This window comes from Gopherus evgoodei, chromosome 5 (genome assembly GCF_007399415.2).
Source record: "Gopherus evgoodei ecotype Sinaloan lineage chromosome 5, rGopEvg1_v1.p, whole genome shotgun sequence".
Lineage (NCBI taxonomy): Eukaryota > Metazoa > Chordata > Testudines > Testudinidae > Gopherus > Gopherus evgoodei.
In genome coordinates, this window is record NC_044326.1 from 54,564,553 (window position 1) to 54,577,990 (window position 13,438).

The window sequence follows — 13,438 nt, forward strand, 5'->3', positions numbered from 1 at the left end:
AAGACAATGTACAAAGGATCGTAGTCTGAGTAAATCTCTAAATCTGCAATCTAATATATGCATTATAATCTGCATAAGAAAACTATGGATAAATATTAAGATTGAAAGCTTTGTTTTCAGGTTTTACCTGCCATTTGTTAAACCCAAACCTAAATGTAAACTCGGTACAACAATGTAATTAAAAAACTCTTCACTCATAAAAAAAGAGAAGGGCTAGCGCTGTCACCTACTACAGGACAGGCTCAACAAAGAAAACAGAACGCCACTAGCTGTCACCTTCAGCCCCCAATTAAAACCTCTCCAGCGCCTCAAAGATCTACAGCCTATCCAAAGAGAGTGCTGAACTTTAATATGCAAATTAGATACAATTAACTTTTTTCTCCTGCTGATGATAGCTCATCTCAATTGATTGGCTTCTTACAGTTGGTATGGCTACTTCCACCTTTTCATGTTCTCTGTTTAAATATCTTCTTGCTGTATGTTCCATTCTATGCATTCGATGAAGTGGGCTGTAGCCCACGAAAGCATATGCTCAAATAAATTTGTTAGTCTCTAAGGTGCCACAAGTACTCCTGTTCTTTTTGTGGGTACAGTCTACCATGGCTGCTACTCCGAAACTCTTCATTCATAGACACCTCAAATATTATGATAGTCAGAGCCATAAGCTGTGCCATGGAGGGGAGGAAGAGAGATCATTTAGGTTCTTAATGTCTAACCAGACAAACCCATCTCTCTTCTTCCCCTTCCGCAAAAATCCTAAACCATAAAATGGTGTGTGTCTTCCATATAAATGTTTATAATCACAGAGACCCATTTATGATCCAAAAGCCATTTAGATTTTACTTCATTTGTTTGATTCCCTTCTGTGTGTGTGCCACAATGCTAAATTCTAGATCATTAAAATAAAATACTTAATTCTTAAGAAGTTCCTAGTTTAAAAATAAATCACTCTCAACACTCCATGCTTCTTTGGCCACATTGACACAGGATGCTGCAGCTGTGCTAAAAAATAGTTTAGGACACTGCTAAAATCAAAATAGCTTACACCACTCATATTATGCTTTCAAGAGATGTCTGAAACATTCTGTTACACACCTGTTTAAGATTTGATTTTGACAACAGTTTATTCTGAAATGGCAGCTAACATTTCTCCCTAGTATGGGCCAGAAAAGAGACTATGAATATATTAGCTTGATATCTAAACTTTTTTCCCCTCTGCAGCTGGCAATTCCATAAATGCAGTGCCCAAGTATTAAAAACGAAAAGTATAATTTCAGACTAAGTTTCTGAACAACCATACTGAAAATAAAGACACTAGCACTTAAGCAAATTCAGTCTTCCATACCAGAACTAAGGCACCATAAGAGGGAACCTGGCATAGTTTCTGTCTAGGTGTTTATGTCTTGCTCATCTCTACAGTATCAAAATGCTTGGGTGAGCTAGACTAACCTCACTGATACAGTGACCCCATAGGAGTATGTACAGAGCCAAGCTACTGCCAGTGCTCAATAAATAATAATCCAAGCATACCCTTTCACCTCGCCCCTTGCCCTCTCTAGCAACAGTGTATTATAAAACTCCTACCACACCCATCTGTGATGTCACTAGCATTACACAACCTGTCCCCCTCCATGCCCCATCTGCTTATGCAACTAGGTCTGGCCTGCTGGGAATCGTCTCAGTGACACACTTGAAAGGCTGGGAAAACAGCTCTCTCTTTGGAAACATGGCAAATACAGCAGGCGTGGTTCTAAGATATCCTGTCACCGTCCAACAATGTCTACGTCGGAGGCAAGGAAAAAGCTGGCTTGGGAAAAAGTTTGCAGTAGAGGGGCTGTGCGTCCCACTCCACACGTACCCCTCACGTGTATCTGCTCACCAGACAGCTCTCTTGCAGCCCCACAATCGGTTCTCTCGCTGCTCGTTCCCGTAGTAAGTTAGTGACATTAGAAAAGTCAACTCTTGGAGCTCTAGCAAACTTCAGACTTGTTTCAAAGGGCCTACCCCTGCCAGCTTTTCGGCCGCTTACTTCATCCCGGTTTCGATTCCTCCCCGACTGAGCTGTATGGGGCACGGAGGAGATGGAGTGACAGGACCCTGACAAGGACACCCAGCTCCCAGCGGCACACCCGAGGAGCCAAGTCTCGACCGAAGCGGGTCCCCTCACCCTGCCCCCCGGGTGCAGACGGGGGCGGGAGGCGTGCCAGGACCCAGCGCGCAAACTGAGTCGGCCTCCCCCGCTGCCCATTACCTGCTCGCAAGGCCTGGCTGGTGGCGCTCAAGCTCTCTCGGAAGCGCCCCTGGCTCAGCAGCTCCCCCAGCCGGTTGCCGGTCCGCGCCCTCTCACACTCGGCCGGGAACCACTTCTCCGCCAACTGGTTGAGGACGACGCTGGTCCGGAGCTGGGCGGCGCAGCCACCCCCGTCCGGCGGCAGCAGCAGGTCCCGGCACAGGCGGCAGCGAGAGCGCAGCTCCCTCCGGAGGCAGCGGCGGCAGTAGCTGTGCCCGCACGGAGCGGTCACCGGCTCGGCCAGGAAGCCCCGGCAGCCGCAGCAGGTCAGCGGCCCTGCGGCCGCGCCGCCTCCCTCCTCCCGGGCCCCCTGGTCCCGGCTCCAGTCCAGCCCCTGCCGGAGGCGGTAGTTCAGCACCAGACAGTCCACAAGGGTCTCGAGGCGGCGGGGTCCCGCGGGCGGCCCGAGACGCAGCGCCGCCGAGTAAGTCTCCAGCGCTTCCTTCAGGTGGTTCCCCGTGGCCAGCAGTTCCCCGCGCCGCAGCAGCCGCTCCTGCTCCCCTTCGGGCTCCCCGCGGAGCCACCCGCTGTCCCCTGGCTCCGGGGACCCCTCTGAGCTCACAACCACCGATGACGCCGCCATCCTGCGGCGAGCCCCCACCCTGCTGCCCCGCTCGCCGTCCGGATCCCAGAGGGGGGTGTGGCGCTCCTCGCGGCGCGGCTGTAGCCGGGCTCGGCTCTGCGCAGGGCCCCGAGGCACTCGCAACGGGGGGCGGGTGGGAGGAGTAGACACTTCAGCGGGTGACGGGCGCCGCACCCGCGCGCCCTATAGCAGTAGCTTCACGGAGCTGCCGTTAAACCGTAACCCCCCTTCGAACATCACCGCAGACCCGCCGCTGGCTTACATAAAAAGCTGCGTCATCTGACCACAACGTGCACTCTCCATTGGCTGAGAGGCACGGCGTGGGGGAGGGGGCGGAGGCGATTACAAAACACAGCTCGACGCTCCCCGCGTGCCACAGCTGAGGGACGGAGGGCGGGGCCTAGAGGCGCGGAGGGGCCGAGGGAGGAGCCCGCCGGGGCGGTGGGCAGGGCCTAGGGAAATGGGCGGAGACTCGGTGCGAGTGAGGCGCTCGCAGTTAGGGAGCTCGCGCAGGTCATCGCGGCTGGAGGGGTTTTCGGGGGAGCTAGGCGGCCGGGGACCCAGTGCACAAGAGGCTCCAGAAAACAGGCAGGCGGAGAAGAAACAGCCCAGTGGTGCTAAAAATGCCTGAACCTCTGTGCTCCATAGCGCCCCTATTATACAGACTCTGCTCCCCGCCCCCCAGCTAAATACACACGTGCACTTTTCTCAAAAAGCTTTAAACAGTGCATGTGCCTGACTCTGGCTCTCATGAGAGCAAGACGCTTCTTCCAGCCTGTGCTGAGTGATCTGCAGCTGCCAAACTGCCCGGGACAGCACTCAGTGAGGCATTGTAACCTTCAGCATTTCAGTTGGGATTGAAGGCAACTTATTGTTTATGTTACTATAAAGCCTAGGAGCCCTTCTCAGGAACCAGGATCCTGCTGTGCTAGACCCTGTCCTGTTAGGGATCTGGGTGAAATTAGGGGGTGAGTTAAAACCCCATTGAAATTGAAGTATCAGAGGGGTAGCTGTGTTAGTCTGGATCTGTAAAAGCAGCAAAGAGTCCTCTGGCACCTCACAGACTAACAGACATATTGGAGCAGTGAGCTCAATTGAGATTGAAGGTTCACACAATGAACATAACTGTAAGCATAAGCCCCCTCCTCAGATGCAGGGCCGCCCAGAGGATTCCGGGGGCCTGGGGCCATTGGCAGCAGGTGGCTCTGGTGGACCTCCCACAGGCGTGCCTGCGGAGAGTCCGCTGGTCCCGAGGCAAGCGGCAGGGCGCCCCCCATGCGGTGAAATTCTAGAGCCGGCCCTGTTTGGCGGTGGGGGGCCCCTCCATTCTGAGACCTGCCGCCGAAGTGCCCCGAAGACCCGTGGCAGGGGCCCTCCACCAGCGAATTACCGCTGAAGTGGGACCTGCCGCCAAAGTGCAGCCCGCTCTTCTGTGGTAATTCGGTGGCAGGGGACCACTGCCGCAGGTCTTCGGGGCACTTTGGCGGCAGGTCCCGGAACAGAAGGGCCCCCCACTGCTGAATTACCGCCGAAGACCGGGTTGCACTTCAGCGGCAGGTCCCGCTTCGGTGGTAATTTGCTGGCGGGGGGTCCTTCCCCTGGGAGCAGAAGGACCCCCCCGCCGGCAAAGACCGGGAGCGGAAGAAGCTCTGGGGCCCGCCCCCGCAAAAGTTTTCCGGGCCCGCTGGAGCAAGTGAAGGACCCCACTCCAGGGGCCCCGAAAAACTCTCGTGGGGGCCCCCGCGGAGCCCAGGGCCTGGGGCAAATTGCCCCTCTTGCCCGCCCTCTAGGCGGCCCTGCTCAGATGAAAGGTGTGTGCAGGAAATTTTGGTGGAGTAGCACTTTGGGTAGGTGTTGGGGAGAATGGGGGGAAGGAATGGACAGGTAAGAACAGAGAGAAAAGCAGGAAAGCCAAGCAGTAGGCTATGACTCTGGAAAAAGCCAGAGTGAGTGTGTTTGGGTGTGTTAGCTTGAGAGGCTTGAGGCCATAAGCTAAATAATTGCTCCTTTGTGCCTCCTGCATTGGGAAAAGCAGGATTCTGTGCGTTCTTTGTAAATAAACCCAGTTGCATCAAAAATTTGGACTCCTTCAATGTCTACTTCTAAATAAACATCATCGGGATTCTCAACTTTGAGTTGCTGCTCACGTCAAAGAGGGACAACAAAACTGTGTTAGAGGTGAGATCTAGTTTCTAGGGAGAGAGAGAGTAAGCTGTTAAACCAAAATAGAACAAATAATGGAGGTGCTTGCAGGAATCAAAAACGAGCATCAGGATGTAAAACAAGACTTAACACAGGAGCTGGACCCTTCACAAAAGAATTTAAAGTAAGACTTGGAAGTTTCACAAAAGTAACTAAAGCAGCATCTGTATCCCCATATCTTTGAGGGGGAAAAAGCTCCCTGGGAGACATTGGCTCAATTCAACTAAAATTAATGGTTGGTAAGTGTGACAGAAAGGAAGGTTTCAAGCAGCCAAGTTAGGGGTCCCAGCTCTTTCCATCCTGCAGAACTTACCCCCAGAAAAGAGACTGCTTATCCAGACCTGATACAGACCCTTAACATGCAGTTTTGAGCTAGCCTGGCTGAGCTAAGAGCGAGAAAGAGAGGCATTTGATAATGGACCAGTTTATAGATGCTCAACTGGAGTTGGACTTGCAGATCAAGATCAGCAAAAGGAGACCAGAGACCACAGAACTTTAATCTTTCCTTGCAGTAGTTCATCAAAAGAGGAAGCAACCACTAGTGAGGAAGATGGAAACTGATCAGCATTAGCCCTGGAAGTACAGCTCTGTGTCTAATATGTATGATAAAGAGTGGATTCTAATCTGGTTCATGATCTTACTGAACAATTCAAACAGATACATTTTGTTTGTAAAAAATAATAATTAAAAAATTGCTTTTTTGCATTATTACCAAACAATTCAGTTAAGTGCTGGTACTATGACAAGAGTAGCCACAAAGAAAGATTGCTATAAATTGAAGGCAAGCCAAGACAGTTGAAGGTGTCTAGCAAAAGCTTCTGTCCAAAATCTGGAAAATGGGGAACACCAAACTGAAGAGGCAAAGCTTAATGGAGGTACAAGAATGAGATCCAAAGCTTTTGTTTAGATCTGGGCAGTTAAATAATAATCGGAGTTTGGCTATTGATTGTATAATAGAATCTGTTATGTGTATGGGAATAGTTGACACAGTCTCAAATGTAAGTTATTAGACCAGATGTCATAAATATAAAGGGAAGGGTAACAACCTTATACAGTACTATAAAATCCCTCCTGGCCAGAGGCACAAAATCCGTTACCTGTAAAGGGTTAAGAAGCTCAGGTAACCTAGCTGGCACCTGACCAAAAGGACCAATAAGGGGACAAGATACTTTCAAATCTTGGGGGGAGGGAAGGTTTTGTTTTGCATGTTTTGGGTGCTTGCCGGAGATAGATCAAGAAAGCAAGCAGTCCAACTCCATTAGAATTAGTAAGTACTAGCAAGGGAATGTGTTAGCTTACTTTTATTTTGGCTTGTGATTTTCTCTGTGCTGAGAGGGAGGTGTAGTCCTGGTTTTCTTTTTGTAACTTTAAAGTTTTGCCCAAGGGAAATCCTCTGTGTTTTGAATCTGATTGCCCTGTGAGATTATCTTTCATTCTAATTTTAAAGAGCTGCTTCTTTTACCCTTTTTCTTTCTAATAAAGTTCTGTTTTTTAAAGAATCAGATTTTTTGTGTGTGTCCTAAAAAAACCCAAGGTTGGTCTGTGCTCATCTTGTTTATTCTCAAGCATCCCCAAGAAAGGGGGTGTAGGGCTTGGAGAGATATTTGGGGGGAGTAGGAACTCCAAGTGGTCCTTTTCCTGAGTTTTGTCTAATCACTTGGTGGTGGCAGCATTACCTAATCCAAGGTACAAGGGAGAATTTGTGCCTTGGGGAGTTTTTAACCTAAGCTGATAGAAATAAGCTTGGAGGTCTTTCATACAGGTCCCTATGTCTGTACCCTAGAGTTCAGAGTGGGGAGGGAACCCTGACACCGGACATGCTAAAAAGGCTAAGGAATAGGGGATCCAAAACTGAACTGACTAATTAGTCTCAAGTGGACATTGACTGGACCAAGGGTACCTATTCAAAAACTAGAAAAATTCGATCTGAAGATTGGACCTATAAAATTTGAGCAAGAAGTTTTGTGTGGCTGAAAGAATGAATGAGCTAATTGGCTTGGATTTCACTATGGTTAGTAACCGTGTAGTCAATTCCAGGAAAGGTGTCATACAAATTTAGTCTGTGAAATTCCTTTTAAAATATGGCTGTGACATTCCCCAGCATTCAATCAAGAGTGTTGAACAGCTGTGCCCCCTTAATTCTCTAGCCTGGGATACCACTTACACTGCTTTGCTGCTGAACAGCCACCTCTCCAGGTTCTTCTCTCACACAGCCCCTGGCATGTAATTTGCTCCCAGCCACACAATATTGAGTGCTACTAGCTAGCCACTCATAAATTACTTATAAGGTGACACCCCACATGTTCTTAGTCCTAGCCACATGTTCTTAGTCCTAGCCAGAAATGTGCATATAATATTGCACAGTATCCCCCAGACAGTATAAGCTCACAGTCTATCATTTTAACAAAGAAAATAATAATGTACCAACTTTGTTATCTCAAATGGAGTTTCCCACATACTTTAATCTAAATACACACTGGTTAAGATAAAACAATAAAATAAGTTTATTAACTACAGAAAGGTAGATTTTAAATGAATACAAGTGATAATGCATAAAAGTCAAGATTAGTTACAAAATAAAATAAAAAGATAACACAAGATAATTCCTAAACTTTAACAAGCTAATAGGATTTAAAGCAAGTATCTTTCTCAGGCTGGATTTCCTTTCAGCCAGGGACCTTTCCTCCAGTTCAGAGTCCTGCAAGTGTTTGTTGATGTCATGAGCAGAGATATGGGAGAAGGAGAGGTGAGGTGGAGGCTGGTTTTGCATACTTACACCCCTATTTGAGGCTTACCTCCCACTGGGGAGTGGAAAGTCTCTTGTGTATGTGAGGTCTGAACAGTCTCTGAAATGAAATGTAAAATTCTTATTTACACCATCCCAGTGCTGAAGAATGGCTGCTTAAGCTGCTCATAGCTAAGGCTAAGTTTTTGTCACAAATATTTTTAGTAAAAGTCATTGACAGGTCACAGGCAGTAAACAAAAATTCATGGAAGCCTGTGATCTGTCTCTTTCACTAAAAATTTCCTGGCAAAAGGGGTAAGAGGGCTCAGCACCCACTGCTGCTGCGGTTACCGGCTCCCCCAATACCCATCAGAGTTGGGCAGTAGTGGGGTCCTGCCAGCCACTCGCCGCAGCTGGGCAGTTGTGGGGAGCCACCGCTGCCTGCTGTGGCTGGGCAGCTGCAGGGTCTGTCTGCCCCCTGTCCTCTGCTGCAGCTGGGCAGCTGTGAGGTCTCCCCACAAGAGTGGGGCTGGGAATTGTGGTGGGAGCTCCAGCCTCGGGGCAGAAAATGTCACTGAGGTCAATGGAAGTCATGGATTCCATGACTTCCATGACACAATCATAGCCTTATTCATTGCTCTTTAACACCTGGCTGGGGTGCTAGTGAGCTTTGAGAAACTGGTTTGGAGCTGTTTGCCTGAACCTTGGAGCATGCTATAACAATGATACATAGTAGAATCTAATAAATTCTCATACAATGTTGATGCCCACATTTTACCAGGACAACAATATTCAGTAGATTATGTGTTTTCAAATGATATCTTACAAGGCATACTTTGCACACAATGTATCATAGTCTTGTAAAAGTGGTGACCATAATAGTATTAACCTTCACAATGGCCTATATGAGACAAATGGTTTGTAGGCAATTGGTTTGCAATGAGCAAGTTGTCCTGCTCCAAGGGGCAGAAACCATTATAAGAGCTATATATTGTGGTAGCTTTCCAGCAAGGGAAAATTGAGGAGTGGCTGAAATCTGTTTTGAGATCCAGTTTCTTGATGGAATTTTATCTACTAAAGTTCTAGGGATCTAAAACAAGAACTGATCCCAGTTCGTTTGCCGGATGTTTCTGACAAACAACAAATAGTAAAAAAGGGAACTGCTGTTGCAAAATGTGGGCCGATACATCTGGTAAACACTGATACAGAAGAAAACTACAAGGGGGAAGGTGAATGCGCAGAGCTCCTATTGGATCTGTTCCAGGGCAGTGTTGTACATTTAAATGGGGAACAGCAGAACAGTCTAAGAGACTTTCTGGTTAAGAATCAGGAGTAGTTCTCCTGATCTAACAAAGCTTATAGGATGTACTGCACTGGCACAGTACAAGATTGGCACAGGGGAGACCAATCCATTAAACAGCTAACTCACTGGCTGCCAGTAGCAAAAAGGGAAGAAACACTACAGGCCATTGAGGAAGTGTATGAGGAAGACATAAGTGAGCCTTCAACTAGCCCTTGGACCTCACCTATAGTTCTGGTGAAGCGAAAAGATGGCAGCACCAGATTTTGTGTGGACTGTAGAAAATTAAATCATACAATTAGAAGGGACTGCAAGGATCATCTAGTCTAACCCCCTGCCAAGAGGCAGGATTTGTTGTGTCTAAACCATCCAAGACAGGTGGCTATCCAAACACCTTTTGAGAACCTCCAGTGAAGGAGGTTAAAAAATTCTTAACCATGACCACAAATAGATGATGCCTTGGATGATGTAGCAGATTCAGTCTGGTTTTCCACACTGGATCTTAAAAAAGGGTATTGGCAAGTGGAAGTGGAAACCAAAAAGTGGAGAAAAAAACCCTGCTTTCACAACAGGACAAGGCTTGTGGCAATTTAAAGTGGTGTCTTTTGACTTGTGCAATGTGCTAGTCACATTGAGAGGCTAATGGAGAGTGTATTATGTGGCATTCACCCCTTAGCCTGTCTGTTACTCCTAGATGATTGCTATCCTGGTGCATGCTAAAACATTTAAGTAGGAACTAAAACTTTTATAAGTGGTCTGTGATAAGCTGAAAGCGGCCAATTTGAAACTGAACCTAAAGAAATATGAATTGTTCTGAAACAGATAATCTGCCTTTGAAACACAATTAGTAAGATGGGAGTTTTCACTTAGAACAAAAAAACTGAGGCTGTGTAGAGCTGTCCAACTTCCCAGATGTGCAGAGTTTTACAGGGCCCTATTTCTATTACAGAAGGTTCACTTCTGGGTTTGCCAACACTACAAAACAATTGCATAGGTTGGGTGAGAAAGCAAAACCATTTTAGTGGTCAGCAGATTACTGCTGTGGAATTTTGTGCCCTGCAGGAGGTGCAGAATTCATACCTTCTGCAGATTTCTAATGCATTATAGCTGCTATGATATGAATGATTAATAAATTAATAAAAAATCTTAATTCTAGTATATGGATAGATGTTTGCAACATCTTTGGGGGGGAAATAGCAAATTCTAGCAAATTTAAACATACTGTACATATCAGCAGAAATTTCAAGCATTCCTACTATATTTTTGAACATATGCATAATGCTCACATCTCCTTCTAAGATATCCACTCTGTATTAAATGACAGTCCATGATAATAAGGAACTTGGTTTATGGGAGACAAAATATAGAAACATTAAATAGAAACTTGTTGTACTGAAAGTTTTCAATGACTTATGTAAAGTAAATAGTTATCTTGTGAGGCAGTGTGTTGCATAATGCAAAGGCATTTATTGTCAACTAGCACAGACATGGAATGACTGTTTTTGATTCTAATTCCCTTATATAAGCATATTTACATCCTAAATATAATAACTCATACAAATCTATAGAGAAGTATACTTAAGAGTGTTAGGCAAAGAGGTGAAAGCAAGGAAGTACTGCAATATATACTGATATGTTTCTCTAACGTACTGATGAGAGCTAAGCACAAGGGATGAATTCAGAAGTAAACGGAGTATCAGTCTCAACTTCACACTGTTGTTCTTGTTGTTTTTTGTCATACCTTAAACTTTATTTTGCTTCCTTTTGGAACAGTAGTTTTTAGTGACACATGCAGGTGAAGTAGAGCACACACACACACATTATATATATATGATGGAATTTTGAAGTATTTCTTTTGGCCCGATAAATTGCACTAGCCACTTTGGAGCCAGGCAAGCTATTGTATTAATATGTATAACAAAGTGTTCAAAATACGCATTGTTGACTCAATAAGTTGTAATGGGTTAGTTGAACTTTATACAGTTGATTTTCATAATAAATATTTAAAATACTGTAATTTCCATCAAGAAGATTGGGACACTCTCAAGGATTTCATTTAAATCACATTTTGAGTAGCATGGGGCAGACTGGCTCTTTTAGCCCTAAAATGGAAGCTTGTATAAGAAAAAAATCTGAGCTTGCTCAAACTTGGTGGGTTTGAGTTTGCCATGCTAAAGTAAAATCTCATGTAAAATCTCATTTGAATCATGATATTGTGATGTTGCATTGTGAGGTAAATGTCACCATATCCTGTTTTGTCATGCCCTGGAAGGCTATAGTCAGAGAGTTTGAGGGCGGAGAAGGAAAAAAAGATGGGCTGGCTGCTTCTCTGCAGGCATTAAAGAAGAAACACCAATCTGTTCTTTATCATTTTGTGCGCTTGGGATGGATTTATAGAACAGGGGTTGTTCTGGGCTGGTGTCACAGCACAGTGCAATTTTTACTGTGGTACAAACATCATCACTAAGGTTGAGTTTTATAATTAAAATCCAAACAGCTTCAGATTTATTCACTCCATGCAATATAATTAATATCCTTCTAAAGGAAACTGAACCCATGTTACTCAAAGCAATACATAGATATTATTGCAAAAGAGAATCATTATTTCTCATGAATTATTAAGATAAATATTTGTATTGCAATAGTTCCCTGAAGTTATGTCAGGATTGGCGTCCTATTGTGATTAGCACTGTACAAACTTGGGCTTTGTTCTGAACAGCAGAGAGAAGCAAATCCTGACCACTCCAAGCTCAAATATAAGTAACTCTTGCAAAGTGAACCTCAGAGTCTTCAGTCTAATAGACATGCTTTTTCTATGTAGGCAAAGATCAAGGCTTAAACATGGAACTTTTGCTTTATGGCCTAAATAGATATCCCCAAAGGTGGATGTTTTAATTGCAGCATTGCTATGTTTGCTACAGTGACATTGCTATATAATATGGTTTTTAAAATAACATTGTTTATGAAGTAGGAAAATACATTCTGTTACTGGAACAAAATTACTTTCCATTGCATATTATTGCTTATGTAACTCAATATATATTGAGTAAATATTAAGCAACAATTGCCAAGTAAGGTAGATAAACTACTTGTTCTTACTTATGCAATTCAAAATGTAGAGAATGCATGATTTATTCCACCACCAGAGCAATAATGCTATAAAAGCTTGGCAAAGCCCAATTGTACACTGGACTTGTAACAGGGTTGCCATTTACAGAGCAACCCCTTGGGGCCTCAGGTTACTCTGCTGCACTCTTCCTCTGTTTCTCCCCCACTTCAGGGCCCCTTGAGAACTGCACACAGGCTTCTTGATTAACATCATCCATTCCTGGGGCTGGTTTGATGACAGAAACAGTTTTTAATGCTCAGGGTCCCAAAATAAAGTCCATCACCACACAAAGTTCATACTTAACTCCAGTATCTTATCTCACCTCCAGAGCTTATTTTCTCTCCTAGACTGTTCTCACAACCAGTCCTCACAGCTCTTCCTAGCTGGAACTCAGCCTTCTGACTTTAGCTTCCAGGTCCAAACCTAATCAGGGTCTCTCCTAGGTGTCTCCTGAGCTCTGGGCCAAACTCCGCTGGTATCAGATTCTTTACTGGAGAAATCTTTTTCATTCCTTACAGTTTCATCTTCTTCCCTGTAGCCTCCTGCTGCCCTTTATAGGTTAAACATCTAACAGGGTTGGCTAGCCCCAGACTCTCCAGTCCTTAAGCGGTGAGCTACCCTGTTACAAGACTACATTGGATATGATTTGCCCTTCCTCCCCCTGGCGTAACATTAGCTTTTTTCAGTTTTACAAGGTTCCTTTCAGACAGTTTGATTTTTGTTCTGAGTCTGTGAAACACAGGAAAACAACCAACAAATACTCAACCTCTGTTTCATAAGGGAAAAAAATGGGGAGAAAACTCTCGTACTCTTCTTTCTGTCTCTGAAGTGTTAGAGTCCAGTCCAGACAACTTTAACTCACAGAAGTAGACTTTACTAACCCAGTAAAGTCAATTCAACTACATGGGTAAGTAAAGACTACCTGGGTGGATGAATAAGGATTGGCAGGATCAGGCCCTAAGTTTTTCTAATTCATTTATACGCATTTTAAAGAGGATCCCATAACTTTTACGCAGTCCTTGGAATACACTCCTTTTTTTGATAGTAATGCATTTTTTCTTTGTTTATAGTTACTGAGTATTTGCAAATCTAATTTGATGTGTTAACTTTTTTTTTTTAAGGATTTGCTTGGGTCCATGCCAACAGACTTTACATCAGCCCCAAATCCCCTTTTCTACACAATTCCAAAACACATGTGGGGCGAAAGTGCACACATATTGATTGCCTCT

The 13,438-nt window shown here is 45.0% G+C and overlaps 1 protein-coding gene across 1 annotated transcript in view; it reads right to left on the minus strand.

Moving 5' to 3' along the window:
* LONRF1 (LON peptidase N-terminal domain and ring finger 1) overlaps positions 1 to 3,276 on the minus strand; it is a 36,316-nt gene extending 33,040 nt beyond the window's left edge. Inside the window, 1 exon segment of the mRNA XM_030563111.1 lies at positions 2,252 to 3,276. Within this exon segment, the coding sequence (XP_030418971.1) occupies positions 2,252 to 2,873 (622 nt within the window). The 5' untranslated portion in view covers positions 2,874 to 3,276.
* Positions 3,277 to 13,438: the final 10,162 nt, after the last annotated feature.